The 15814-nt window shown below is 39.0% G+C and overlaps 1 protein-coding gene across 1 annotated transcript in view; it reads right to left on the reverse strand.

The window, feature by feature from the left end:
* Nucleotides 1-15814, reverse strand: part of USP32 (ubiquitin specific peptidase 32) — a gene marked incomplete at its 5' end in the record, with an annotated part of 140329 nt that overhangs the window by 111477 nt on the left and 13038 nt on the right. Inside the window, 3 exon segments of the mRNA XM_014590131.2 lie at nucleotides 1269-1428; nucleotides 3218-3336; nucleotides 9797-9902. Coding sequence (XP_014445617.1) covers nucleotides 1269-1428; nucleotides 3218-3336; nucleotides 9797-9902 — 385 coding nt within the window.

Consider the following 15814-nt stretch of genomic DNA (forward strand, 5'->3'; position numbering starts at 1 on the left):
TACAAATGGCTGGTGATTGACTGGAGGGTGAAGTCTGGGCAGAAAGTTTTCAGTTGTCCTAGTCCCTGAAAGAGGCTGCTCAGAACTCCTTAAAAAGAGATTTTTGCTATAGTGTGACTGCGCTCACTGAAAAGACAGAGGGAGACAGAGAGACAGAAAGCAAGAAATTACCCTCTTGGGGGGATGGCTATGTCATAATCCTTTCTCCTCCATTCCCCAGTCAGGATCTTGGGCAAGCACACACAGGTGGTGCTTGGCGTGAGTTTAAGCCACTGGGTATGGGACGTAAACTGCGGTCAACTATGCAGGAGTCCAGTGATATAACCATTATGCCATCTGCTGGTTCCTGAAAATAGGATCTTTGCAGACAGTTAAAATGAACTCAGAATCTTGAGGTGAAATCATCTTGGATTAGGCTGAGTTCTCAATTCAATGACTGGTATTCTCGTAAGGGGACAGAACACAGAAATGGCCCACATAAAGATGAAGACAGAGGTAGAGAATGTTATTATGTCTCTAAAAATCAAAGTATGTTTAGAGTCACCAAAAACTCTGAGGCAAGAAAGAATTGTCTAGAGAAGTCAGAAGGAACATGGCCCTGTTAAAATAGCTTGACTTCAGAGCTAGGAAATGGCATAGCAGATAAGGTGCTAGATTCCCATGTGCCAACTGCGGTTCAAGTCCTGGACTTCATAGCTTGAAAAATCACACCAAGTGTGTATATGTGAGTGCCCCAAATCCCAAGAGAAGAACAGAGGAAAAGGGACTGCAGTGTGGCCATAACACTCTGCGGCAGGGGAGGTGATGTCTCACTTACCTCTCATTGTTTTGCTACAGTGAGTGTATGTGCTCTATGGCAAAAACCTTCAAAGAAAGAAACAAAAACACAACCTCTTGACTGCAGCTACTAGAAGTGTGTCAAACTCTTATTTCAGTTTATGAATTGTAATCATTTGTAATGGCAGCCAAGAAGAAACTAATAATTTAGGTAACCAGAAAAGTCATGATGTATTTTTGCATAGAAAAACAGAAAATACATCATGAGCTTTCCGACAACCCAGTAACTTCATTAAGGAAAATTCACGGAGGACTGTTTCCCATGTAACAACACTTCATTTTATTATATACACAACGGAGGGAAACACACACACACACACACACACACACACACACACAGACAAAAAATTTCTTCTTTGTAAGTGTTTTCCCATATTACCAGGCAATTGTATTAAAAGATGAGCAGAAAACAATGAAATGCCATAACTTACAATGTGTGACTCCAGCCAGAGTTTGGTAGAAAGTAGGAGTATCACTATCATCAGTGAGGGTAACATATACACCTCCAGATAGTAACCAACGAGAGAAGGTAAAAGCATCTTTGTTCAGAAGAAGCCAATTTCTAAACTTTTCGTAGTTTACTTTTTCACCCTAAAATTAAAACAAGAAAACGTAAGTTTAGTCAGATTTTAAGGGACCTTGGTACCTGCATGACCTAAATTTTGCAAATAGCTGACTTTTACCCTTTTACTATGTACAAAGGAAGGATTATTTGAATAACATTACAGGGCTGGCCATATAGCCTAATGGTTAATGGCCTTGGATATCACATGATCAGCCACGGTTCAAATCCCAGTCCCTGCATCTTGGAAAACACACCACATGCATGTGAGTGTATGCCCCAAATTCTGATAGAATGGAGAAATAGAGGAGTAGGGATTGCTGCATAACCATACTTTCCCAACCCAGAAGAAATTGGGCAGCACTGAATACTACATGAAAGGATTAGAAAGTTTTAGAGGGTTTTTTTTTTTGAGAGATTTTCACTGTAGGGCGCGTGCGCTCACCAGACAGAGAGAGACATAGAGACAGAAAGCGAGAAATCACCCCCCAGGGGGGATGGTCACGCCGCAATCCCTTCTCCTCCATTCTCCTCTCGGGATCTTGGGCACGCACGCACACGCGCCCGGCGTGAGTTTTAAGCCACCGGGTCCGGGACACGAACCGCGGTCGACTACGTGGGAATCCAGCGACATAGCCATTACGCTAACTGCTGGTTCCCCTAGAGGGGTTTTTATCCTATCATGTCTAGAGACTTTTCACTTATTAGCAAACACCTGAAAAGAAAAATAAACAAGCTTTCTCTGTCAAAGATACACGCTTTTGGGCTGGCCCAGTGGCTTGATGTTAAGGGAGCCAAATCTCACATGCTCAACTGAGTAGTTCAAATCTTGAAAAACATAAAAAACATACCAAATACACATGTGCATGCCCTAAATCCCAATAGAATACAGAAGTGAAGGAGAAGGGATTGTGGCATGACCATACCCCACTGGGGGGTGATTTCTCCCTCTCCCTGTCTCTGGTGACTGTCCATGTCCTCTGAAAAAATTTTGCTAAAAAATAGATATGAGTGACCAGTGGATGGGTAATGGCTACATTGCTGGACTTCCATTTGGTCAACTGCGGTTCAAGTCCCGGACCCAGTGGCTTGAAACTCACACTGGGCGCACGTGTGTGTGTGCCCAAGATCCTGAGAGAAGGGATTGCAGTGTGGCCATGCCCCCTAGGGGAGTGATTTCTCATTTTCTGTCCGTCTCTGTCTCTCCAGCTAGTGTACACATCCTTTAGCAAAAATCTCTCTTAAAAAAAAAAAAAAGATATGCATTTTATATTGTTAAACTGCTTCTATTTTTAAATTTCCATTGTTTTGATTGTTAAAGATACATGAAAATATATTATTTTTGAAAAAAGAAAAATAATTTTAATTTTTAAGCCCTAAATTTCATTATGTAAATCAACTAAGTAAAATATATGGTAAGTAGGCTGTAATAAAGTAGGTCATAGAATGGCTCACAGCCAATGAATGATATACCTACATACATCTATGATGAAGTTCAATGGCTACAATATGAGTCCTGTTTCAGATTCCTGAGGCATTTTATGTGCTTGTACATATGTTGCTATGCCTGCTTCATTACACGGTAAGAATCACTAGTTGCCTCTACAGTAGAATTGGGAATTTTCAGATTCACAAATATAGCAATAAGTCACAGACCTTTGAGCACTGCAAAAAATAGCTGAAACATCAATAACTAAATATAAAAATGCCAAAAATATTCTGTACATAAATATCTATTCATCATGGCTAAGCTTATTACACAAATAAGAGTTAATACCTAATCAACAAGAAAAGATAAATGTAAATGTTTAAGTATACCTCTGAGAAACACTTCCTAAGTGTATCTGGGACTTTACCATCCACCACATGAAGCATTCTTTCCATTTCTTCCCGTACAACATAGCTCCCAGATTCACTGGAAAAAAGACTAAAAATGTCTAGGGAAAAGATAGAATAAATTAATCTTAACAGATATCAAATATACACTAGTGGAAGAAAAAAAAGGTCCCAATAATTGAGTGATTACCAGGGCCAAGCACTTTGTAATTTAATTTATTGCTCAAAACAACTGAACAACACAAATTAAAACAGCAATGCGACATCATTTCAAACACACTAAATTGACAAAAATGTTTAAGTGTCACAATAGCAAGTGTTATATATTTGTTTATTGTTTATATATTTGTTTATTTTGGGGATATTAATGGGAGTATAAATTACTACAACCTCTTTGGGAAGTAATTTGCCAAAATCTAGTAAAAATGATCTAGAAACACCACTTTAATGAAATTCCACTCCCACTTTGATAAAGTGTATAAGATATAAGATGATCACCAGAGTGTTTTTTTCTATGAGCGAAAATTAGAAAACAACAGAAAACTCTCTACCAACAAGAAACCAGGCAAACCGAGATACACACACAGAATGAAATATTATGTAACACATAAAGGAACTACATTTTAAGATGTTAATATAAAAAAAATTTCAGGGAAAAAGCATATTACAAGGTAATCTGTATGGCATAGCATTTATGAGAAAGTTAAGTAACTACAGAATAGCTGAAGATATGTTTAAAAATACACAACTATGGTATAAATGTAAAAAAAAAAAAAAAAAAAAACCTGTAAGAATGGGGCCAGCAGATGGCATAATGGTTATGTCACTGGACTCCCATGTAGCCAACCGAGGTTAGGAGTCCCAGATCTGGTGGTTTAAAACTCACGCTGGGAGCATGTGCATGTGTGCCTAAAATCCCGAGAGGAAAATGGAGAAAAAAGGACTGCTTCATGGCCATCCCTGGGGCATTATTTCTCGCCTTCTGTCTGTCTCTGTCTGGCAAATGCACACATCCCGTTGCAAAAATCTCTAAAAAAAAAAATAAATAAAATAAAAATGAAACCTGTAAGATAAATGAAAGATCATCAAATTCATAAGGGTGATGATCTCAAAGAAGGGAAGAATAAGGAAGAGATCATTAAGCAGTACAAAAAGTATCTCACCTTATTTGTAACATTTTATTTTTAAAATAAGGGACAAATACTGTATGGGTTTAACTATAACACCCAAAAAGATATGCTGAAGTTCAAATCTTCAAGTACCTGTTTGTTTGTTTTTTTTCTTTTTCTTTTTTTGGAGAAGTTTTTTGCTATAGGGTGCATGCAGTCGCCAGAAAGACAGAGACAGGGAGACAGAAAGCGAGAAATCAACCCTAGTGGGGATGGCCACGCCGCAATCCCTTCTCCTCTATTCTCCTCTTGGGATCTTGAGCACGCACGCACACGCGCCCGGCCTGAGTTTATGCCACCAGGTCCAGGACTTGAACGGTGGTTGACTACATGGGAGTCCAGCGACATAGCCATTATGCTAACTGCTGGTCCCACGCACCTGTTAATATGAGCATATTTTTAAAAAGGGGCTTTGGAGTCAACCAGTGGCATAGTGGTTAAAGCAGCTAGATTCCACGTGCCAACTGGATGGTTTGAGTCCTGGATCCAGAGGCTTGAAAAACACACCAGGTGTAAGGGCATGCATGCCCAAAAATCTCTAGAGAATGGAAGAGAAGGGATTGTGGCATGACCATCCCCACTGAGGAGGCCTTCCTCTCTCCCTCTCTCCCTCCCTCCCTCTCTCTCTCTCTCTCTCTCTCTCTGTGTACTTTGTTGGCAAACATACACCCCCTATAGCAAATCAACCAAACAAACAAACAAATAAAAGGTCTCTGTAGATGTAATGAAGTTAAAATTGAGGTCACTAGGGTAAAACCCAATCTAACATAACTGATGTTCCCCCCCACTTTTTTTTTTAATACTTTCGTTCTTTTATAAAAGGATTATTTATTTATTTCCCTTTATTATAATTATTATTTTAAAAACTGACCAGAGACACACAGAAAGAGAGGAAAAATGAGAAACTAAGCCACCAGGTCCAGGACTCAAACCACGGTTGATCATATGGGAGTCCAGAGCCTTAACCACCCCTGACCTGCTGGCCTTGACTGATGCCCTTTTAAGAAGAGGAAAAGGGGGAGCCAGCAGTTAGCGTAATGGCTATGTCGCTGGACTCCCACGTAGTTGACCGCAGTTCGCGTCCCGGATCCGGTGGCTTAAAACTCACACCAGGCGCGTGTGCGTGCATGCCCAAGATCCTGAGAGGAGAATGGAGGAGAAGGGATTGCGGTGTGACCATCCCCTCTGGGGGGTGATTTCTCGCTTTCTGTCTCTCTGTTTCTGTCTGGCAAGCGCACGCGCCCTATAGTGAAAACCTCTCCAAAAAAAAAAAAGAGGAAAAGGGACCAGCAAATGACATAATAGTTATGTCACTGGGCTCCCATCTCCCAGGGGGTGATTTCTTGCTGTCTGTCTGTCTCTCTCCAGCAAGTGCATATGCCCTATAGAAAAAAAAAATTTTTTTAAGAGTTACTTATTATTATTTTTAAAATTTTGACCCAAGAGAAAGAAAGAGAAAGTGAGAAAGCAGGCTGTCAGGTCTGGGCTTTGAACTGCAGCAGGCCATGTGGGAATCCAGCACCTTAGCCACCACATCACTTGCTGGCCCTACAAAAATTCCTCTTTAAAAAAAAAAAAAAAGGACACAGTTAGCGTAATGGCTATGTCGCTGGACTCCCACGTAGTTGACCGCAGTTCGTGTCCCGGACCCGGTGGCTTAAAACTCACGCCGGGCGCGTGTGCGTGCGTGCCCAAGATCCCGAGAGGAGAATGGAGAAGGGATTGCTAAGTGACCATCCCCCCTGGGGGGTGATTTCTCGCTTTCTGTCTCTAATGTCTCTCTCTGTCTGGCGAGCGCACGCGCCCTATAGTGAAAATCTCTCAAAAAGAAAAAAAAAAAAAGAGGAAAAAAGAACACAAAGGGAAAGAAACCCATGTGATGAAAGCACCAAGGGTTGACAACCATCATGGAAATGAGGAAAAAAGAATTCTTCATTTTCAGAGAAAACATGGTCTAGTAGAAACTTTGAATTTGGATTTCTAGTTTTAAGATAATAAATTTTGGTTGTTTCGGATTGGCCCAATAGTCCAGTGATTAAGGGAGCTAAATCCTACATGGCCAACCATGGTTTGAATCCTAGCTCCCCTGGCAGCTTGAAAAACACATTAAGCATGAATGTATACATGTCCCAAATCTCAACAGAAGAGAGAAATGTAGAATGGTTTCATGAGTATATATACACATTAAAGCATATCAAAAGCACAATTTATATATGTGTATTTTATTGCAGTCAGTTATACCATTTTATTTTTTTAAAAAAAGAACGAAAGAAATATAAAGAACAATCTAAATTTTGCAGCAAGAGAAAGGATTATGAAATTGTAGTGTGACCACGCCCCACTAAGGGATGCTCTGTCTCTCTGGCAAATGCACACTAGATTCTAGTAAATAAGTAAATAAATAAATTTAATTGAATCAGTATCTGTTGTAAGGAACAGCAGGTGGCGTAGTGGTTAAGGTGCTGGACTCCCACTTGGTCAACCGCAGTTCAAATCTGGGACCCAGCAGCTTGGAACTCCCATCAAGTACATGTGTGCCCAATATCCCAAGAGGAGGATGAAGGAAAAAGGATTGTGGCATTACCATACACCCTGGGGGAATGATTTCTCACTTTTTGTCGCCTGTCTCTGTCTCCAGTGAGTATACACTCCCTATAGCAAAAATCTCTCAAGAAAAATCAACACCTATTTTTAAAATTATTTATTATTATTATTACTAAGCTGTCATAGGGCACATGTGCTCATCAGAGAGAAACCGCGAAAAGAGAGAAAGAGAGAAAATGAGAAAGCAAGCCACCAGGTCTGCCATATAATTGGCCAGAACATAATCGAACCCTGAACTCCCATGTGGCCTCAGCCTACCAAACAGTAGTATCCAGCAAAGGCTACCACAGTTAAGCCCGTGAAAATTGCTATTTTAAAAATATTATTTATTTTGTTATTATTATGATTTAATTTGACCAGACAGAGAGAGAGAAAAGAAAAATGAGAAAGCAAGCTGCCAAGTCCAGGACTCAAACCACAATTGGCTATGTGGGGAGTACAGAGCCCCAACCACCATGCCACCAGCTGGCCCCGAAAATTGCTTTTTTTTTTTTTTTTTTTTTTTTAGAGAGGGTTTTTGCTATAGGGCGCATGCGCTTGCCAGAAAGACCGAGAGAGACAGAGAGACAGAAAGTGAGAAATCATACCCCAGGGGGGATGGCCACTCCGCAATCCCTTCTCCCAGGATCTTGGGCATGCACGCACATGTGCCTGGCGTGAGTTTAAACCACCTGGTCTGGAATCAAACCGTAGTCGACTACATGGGAGTATAGTGACATAACCATTATGCCAACTGCTGATCCCGAAAATTGCTACTTTTAATTAGCGCTGTGTGAAGCCAGCACTATGCATGTGCTTGCTGGTAGAGGAATGTTAACTTGCAAAAACCATGATCGCACATATTCAAACACATAAAATTAGGTTTATAGATGACTTAAGTCTATTTTCTGTTGCTATAACAGAATACCATAGTCTGCATAATTTATAAAGATTTTATTTAACCTTGGCCAGGGGGTGTGGTGGTTAAAGCGGCTAGATCCCACATGGTTGACTGCACAGTTCAAGTTCTGGATCGGGCAGCTTGAGAAACACATTGAGTACACATGCATGCCCAAAATCCCAAAAAGCAGAAGAAACAGATAAGAGATTGCAGTATGACCATGCTCCATGGGGGTAGCGTCAAATTTTCCCTCTTTCTTCTTCCTCTCTTGGTCTGTCTCTCCAGCAAGTACATGCACTCTCTGACAAATTAAAAAAGTGATAATAAGGGGCTGGCCCCAAGGCCTGGTTGAAAGAGCCAGATCCAAATAGCCAACAGTATAGTTTGAATCCTGGACCCGGTGGCCTAAAAAAAAAAAAAAAAAAAACTTAAAAAAAAAAGATTATCAGGACCAGCAGTTGGCATAAATGGCTATGTCGCTGGACTCCCATATAGTCGACTGCGGTTCAAGTCCTGGACCTGGTGGCTTAAACTCACGCCAGCCGCATGTGCATGCGTGCGTGCCCAAGATCCCAAGAGGAGAATGGAGAAGGGATTGCAGCATGGTCATCCCCCCGGGGGGTGATTTCTCACTTTCTGTTTCTCTGTCTGTCTCTGTCTTTCCGGCGAGTGCATGAGCCCCATAGCAAAACCTGTCCATAAAAAAAGGTTTTCTTCCCTTTCACATGTAGAAGTAAATGATGCTTTCTCTTTAAAGTATTTCCCTATTTAGTAGAAGTTTTTATGAAGTCATATTACCATTACCACTATCTATATCCAGAACACTTTCATTACCCGCAAAAGACACCCCCATACCCAGTAGCACTTTCAATTTCCCTCTTCCTCAAATCTCCGGCAACCATACTAATTTTTGCCAGTATGAATTTACTTAATTTGGGAATTTCACATAAATAGAATTATATACAGAATATGTATCAAAATACAGAATACGTGGGCTATCGTGACCAGCATCTATCCCTCAGCAAAATATTTTCAGATACATCCACGTTATAGCATGAATCAGTACATTATTTTTTTTCATTGTAGAGTAATAGTTCAATGTATGGATATATCACATTTTATCTATGCGTCAATTGAGATATATTACCATTGTGTACATTTTTTACTATTATAAGCTTTGCTGCTATGAAGATTTGTGTACATGTTTTGTGTGTGTATGAATACATCTTACATTTTCTTAGATATACACTTAGGAGTGAAATTGTTGGGCCATAAGCTAACTTAATGTTTAACAGTTTGAGGAACTACCAAACTACTTTCCAAAGTGACTGTACTATTTTATATTCATACCGTCAATGTAGGAGGGCTATAACTTTCTCATGTCTTCATCAAACACTTGCCATTATCTGTCTTTTTTATTTTAGCCACCCTAATAGGTATGCGTAAAGTAGTACCTCATTGTAGTTTTAATTTACATTTATCTAATGACTAGTTATGTTGAGCATTATATATTTTAAAAGTATATACATTCTTTTTTTTTTTTTTTTTTTTGAGAGGTTTTTGCTATAGGGCACATGCGCTCGCCAGAGAGACAGAAAGCAAGAAATCACCCCCCGGGGGGATGGCCAACGCTGCAATCCCTTCTCCTCCATTCTCCTCTTGGGATCTTGGGCATGCATGCACATGCACCCAACATGAGTTTAAGCCACCAGGTCCAGGACTCAAACAGCAGTCAACTACATGGGTGTCCAGCGACACAGCCATTATGCTAACCACTGGTCCCAAAAAAGTACATACATTCTTTAGAGAAATGTTAATACAAATCCTCTGCCTGTTACCAGAATTTTGAGGTAAATTATTCTGTACACAGATATGGTATTATCATTTTCAGAAAATAAAAGTACTTACATCGTGCTTTCTCTTCATCTTTGCCTCTTGTAAGAAGGACAAGTCCAACTATTAAGTTATTGAAGTGCAGCCCTTTGGGTGTTCCACCAAAAGAACAGTAAATCACCTAAAAGGAAATGATAGAGTCAACCTTAGGAGATATTTAGTTTTTGAGAAATCTGAAGTGAGTATCACTTAAAAAAAAATCTGGTCATCATCTCCAGGAAAACCTGGTAAACTTTAGTTAAAAAATGTTAAGTTTCTCTTCCTTCTTCCTCTTTGTAATCTTATTATTGTGCTTAGTCAAGAATATGCTAAAAAACATACTATATATTACAGGCTCACACAACTGAATATTATTCTTTCTATTGGGCATCTTTATCAGTGCCCAAGAAGACAAAGGTCCTCCTTCGATAGCAGCAATAATGGGTCAAGATTTCATGCAATTACAGAACTTCTTTCAACCTCAGTAAAATATACATATTGAATAGAAAGAAAGGCATTCTATAATTGAATATTTGGAAATACAAAGAGACCCCAAAATAAATAAATCAATCAATAAATTTTACACTGCCAGAAATGAGTATCATAGTATCATAAGAAGCAAAACTATACATATATACCAACAATAATAACTATAAATTCATTCAGTCATTCAACAAATCTGATAGTTGAGAGCCTCATATTTGTTGTGCATCATTTTAGTTAATAAAAAGGCATGATTAAAGACTATTTCAAGAATAAAACATAGTCAATATGAAAACTGAAAATATAATTAACTAAATCATATTCACAAATATATTTAATAATATCCTGACAAGTGATGCCAAAAACTATATCTCTAGTGCCACTGACAGCTCAACTTAAAAAAAACTAAGCAAAGGAGATGGCTGCAGATCAGAACATAAAAATATATAAAAAGAACAGAAAAAAGTCACTGTTTTCCTACTTTGTACTTCCATTTGTGAAGTAACTATTCTTAGTTACCCTACTTCCCACCCCCAAAGGAGGAAGGTAACAGAAAAAAACCTTTCTCCCAGGGGAGAGGCAGGAAAACATAATGGTCCCAGCCATTTAGAGATCTACTTCCACTGAGAAGTAGTTTCATTGACAAGATCTTGAGCACACACACCCTCCTCCTCAGATTCAAGGACACAAGGCCTGTCTAAAAACTGAGATAGAGGGACCAGCAGTTAGCATAATGGCTATGTCGCTGGACTCCCATGTAGTCCACCACGGTTCGAGTCCCAGACCCAGTAGCTTACACTAACTCTGGGTGCATGTGTGTGTGGTGCCCAAGATCCTGAGAGGAGAATAGAGGAGAAGGGATTGAGGTGTCATCATACCCCAGGAGGTAATTTCTCATTTTCTGTCTGTCTCTAGCAAGAGCACATGCCCTATGGCAAAAACCTCTCCAAAAATATAAATAAATAAATAAAAATAATAAAAATAAAAACTGAGATAGAAACAGGACATGGGGACCAGCAGGTGGCGTGGTAGTTAAGGCACTGGACACTCTCACATGGCTGACCATGGTTCAAGTCCTGGACCTGGTGGCTTGCTTTCTCACTTTCTCTCTCTCTCTCTCTCTCTCTCTCTCAGTGTGTGTGTGTGTGTGTGTGTCTGTCTGGTCAAATTAAATAACTAAATAAATAAAATTAAATAATTAAAAAAAGATCAAACGGGACAATAATGTCCCCTTCCCTAGCACTCCCTAATTCCACCACTGTGCAAGCAAACACAGAGGAATAAATAATATCATAGAGCTGAGAAGAAGGAAGAGTGTGGACAGAGAATCCTCTCTAAGTGTAGGAACAGATCAAAAGTTGATTGGATGATCAGACATTAGAGTCTCTAGCAAAATGCCACCAACCTTTTAAAAGGGAAAAAGGTTATCCTAAAGTGGAATTTGAAGCTCGTATAGCACATTGTGAGTAACTATGCCAATAACAAAACCAAAATACAGCTCAACTACAGATTAGATTGAATCAGCTCCTATGCGAAATGAATAAATATTGAGCCTAATCTCTACTGCCCTATACAAAACAGCCTTCTCAGCCCAATTCTCACAAAGAAGTTTTTTGGTTTTTTTTTTTTTGGAGAGGTTTTTGCTATAGGGTGCGTGCGCTCACCAGACAGACAGAGAGAGACAGAGAGACAGAAAGCGAGAAACCCCCTCCCAAGGGGGAATGGCCACGCTGCAATCCCTTTTCCTCCGTTCTCCTCTCAGGATCTTGGGTACGCATGCACACGCGCCCGGCATTAGTTTTTTAAGCCACCGGGTCCAGTACATGAACCGTGGTCGACTACGTGGGAATCCAGCGACATAGCCATTATGCTAACTGCTGGTCCCACAAAGAAGGTTTTTTGGTTTTTGTTTTTTTTTTAAAAGAATACTGTTACGAACAAAGGAAAAATGTGGTAACAGAGTAGAAGATTGCTTTGGACTGGCTCAATAGTAAACGTGTGAGAGTCTAGTAACAGATTATCCAAAATGAAACACAAAGGGAATAAAGATGTGTGTGCTAGGCAGACAGGGAAGGGTGAGAATGGAGGATGGCCAGAACAGAAAATCCAAGAGCTCTGAGACAGTATCAGTAATTAACACGCAACTAAAATCATAAAATAGAGAGTGGGCACAATATATTTCTGTAGAGATGAAAGCTGATAATCTTCCAAAGATAATACAGAGACAATATTCACAGAAAAAAAAGGTAGAAGCTCAGACAATCAGCAGGGCAAATCATACCTCTAACCCACCCAAAAACAAACTAGACAAGTGATATACAAACTACTTGAAACCAATGATAAAAATAAGATCTTTATGCCAGCCAGAAGAAAAAAGGCACATTATATTATACTAAAGAGAACAAAGGAATCATAACAGGTTTCTTATCAAAAACTATACATAAGCCAGAAGTCAATATTTAAAGCACTGAGGAAAAAAAAAAAAAAAAAACTCAACCAAGACTCCTAAACCACCTGATGAAAATATCTTTCAGAAAGAAAGGAAAAGTAGACTTTTTTCAGGGAAACAGAAGCCATTTCCAGCAACCCTGCATTACAGAAAAGAATAAAATGAAGTACCTCAGGGTGAAGGAAATAAATGTATCTAGGAGAAACATGTACTTACATAAAGAAACAAGCATAATGGAAATGGCATAAATGAAAGTAAATGTAAAATTATTTTTATTTTTAATTGCTCTGAAAGATAATTGGCTGTCTAAAGCAACAACACAAGAAACATAACATAGATTCATAGCATGTGCAAAACACATAACAACAACAGCACAGAAGGGAGAAAGGAATTAGGAGTATGCTGTTGTATTTACTGCTTGTAAATATTAATATACCATTAAACGGTATATTATACCAACTCATGTGTGGTACATCTCAATCTTTCTATTGCCAGCCTGCAAGAGATTACTTAATCTTAGCACTCCAGTGTTTAAACCCAATATTAACTCCATTAAAAATTCTTATTTTCAAAATAATAAAATCAACAGCTAGCAATTAAATGCCTGTTATATAGCATATAATTGTTGTGAGTGCTTTTCTAGTATTAAGCCTCATAATGACTCCATGAGGAAAGTATTATTAAAATCCTCATTTTGGGGGTTGGGGAACCTGAAATCCAAACAGATAAAAGTAACATCCAAAGTTATATATTAATGAAATAACAGTGTTATTACCTAAGTTTCATACCTAAATAAGACAGATTCCTGAAACTGAATTCCTCATCAATTCGTACTTCTGTAGTATAAGCAGGCTCATTTTTAATTAATTTCTTTAGAATCACATGAAAGATATCCCCACCAAAACATACGTCATTTTGGTAAAATCTCCTGAAGATTTAACCAAGAACATTTTAAAGATCACAAATTCAAGTTATAAATACTGTGTCTCTGACATCTTTTTCACTTTCTACTCCTTTCCCACCACTCTAACTTGATAATTCAATTATTTCCACTTTTGATCATTTCACTGACTTCAATACAAAGAGAATAAAGTAGTGAGGAAAAGTCAATAAAGAAATTTGGAGCAAGGTACGACTTTTCAGTTTTGCAAATACCACTCCCAAAATACAATAGCGGCAATGGTCTTCTAAAATCACCCAGATCATTTAACAGATTAGAAAATGAAGCACAGGAAAACATTTCCTGAGTTCTAAGATGTACATACTTTCCATCTTTTATTAATATTCCAGAAATCAGCATGCACCTAACATAGCCAATGTGTAGTATCTTTTTCACTCAAAAAAAAAAAAAAAAAAAAAACCTATTTTTAAATCAATGGTCACCTTACAACTGACAGTGCTCTAACATTTAGATAATATTAAGTGCCATGCTTATTTCTACTCAGCTTTAACTTTTAGGACTTGAGGAGAAGGGATGTACATAGGATAGCAAGGATTTTTTTTTTAGATTTTTGCTATAGGTCATGTGTGCTCACCAGAGAGTCAGAAACACAGAGAGAGAGAAAGTGAGAAATCACCCCCAAGGGGAATGACCACACAACAATCCCTTTTCCTCCATGGGATTTTGGGTACACATGTACCCTTGTGTGTTTTTCAAGGTGCCAGGTCTGGGACTCGAACTGCAGTCAGCCATGTGGGCTCCAGTAAGGATTTTGATAGCTAGCTAGCTAGCTTTCTTTCTTTTTTTAAACTAGAGGGTGCATGTGCTTGCCAGAGAGGAACAGAGAGACAGAGAAGGGGAGGGACACCAGTGGGGTATGGTCATGCACAATCCCTTCATTTCTCCACCTTGCTAGGATTTTGGGGACACACGCACATGAACCCAACATGTTTTCCAAGTTGCTGAGGCCAAGATTCTATACCCACAGTTAAACATACATTCGCTTAATCACCACATTGGTGTGGTTAGCCCTTGATATTTTTTTAAAAGCACTTAATAAATGCTAACTATTGAAAGCATTAAATATTCCCCAGGCATGAAGATTTTCTGCTGAGACTTCTCCCTCCAGATTCATTTCTAGTTGGAAAAGCACAAACACAGGCCCATCCTGAGATAAATACTGAACTTGAGATGTAAAACATTATTTTCATTAACTAAAAATGAAGCTTTTCTGCTGAGACTTCTCCCTCCAGATTCATTTCTAGTATGTAGGGCTACCTCTGACTTCTCCTCTCCGTCTCTCTGTCTCCTTGTGTCTTTTAATTAAATTAAATTAATTAATTTATTTATTTTAAGGTAAAGTATTCTCTGGGCTCTCAAGCCCCTCCTTTATAGTGCTAATTTGTGCCTTTCCCCATCCCATCTAGGAAAAGTTCAAACACAGGACCATCCTGAGATGGATACTGAATTTGAGCTGTGAAATATTGCTTTCACTGACTAAAAATAAAGATTTTCTGAGCACAGTTTTCATTTTTTGCTTTTTAAAATTAAAATCTAAAGTTTTTTCATTATTTTTTTGTTCTTTTTTTTATTTTATTTTTTCTCCTTCTTTCCTCTTCCCTAATTGATTTCCTCTTTTCTTTATCTTTATTCCTTGGCTGCTTAGCCTCTATGCATTGAGTGTCTAGACAAGTCCAAGTGAACAGGATCTAAACATCTGAATGTGATTAGGGTCAGAATATTCTTGAATTCCCACTGAATCCGATACACAAAGAGTGAAAAACAGAAGGGAAAAGAGATTGCAGATCACCTCCTCCTGCACACCTCTGAGGGCTCAGACTGAACTTCAAGTATTAGAAAGAAACGCATCATCTATCAGATGACTAGAAATCACCGCAGGGTCACAAAAAATATGGGAAAGCAAGAAAATACCTCTCCTCCAAGGGAAAAGAGTAACTACTCTTCATCTTCAGACAGTACGATGAAACCCTTGGAAATGTCAGATAAAGAACTTAGAATATTGGAACCAGCAGTTAGCATAATGGCTATGTCGCTGGACTCCCACGTAGTCGACCGTGGTTCGAGTCCCGGACCCAGCGGCTTAAACTCACGCCAGGCGCGTGTGCCCAAGATCCCGAGAGGAGAATGGAGGAGAAGGGACTGAGGAAACCTCTCAAAAAAA

This window comes from Tupaia chinensis, unplaced genomic scaffold (assembly GCF_000334495.1).
Source record: "Tupaia chinensis unplaced genomic scaffold, TupChi_1.0 Scaffold000407_4, whole genome shotgun sequence".
Taxonomy (NCBI): Eukaryota; Metazoa; Chordata; class Mammalia; order Scandentia; family Tupaiidae; genus Tupaia; species Tupaia belangeri.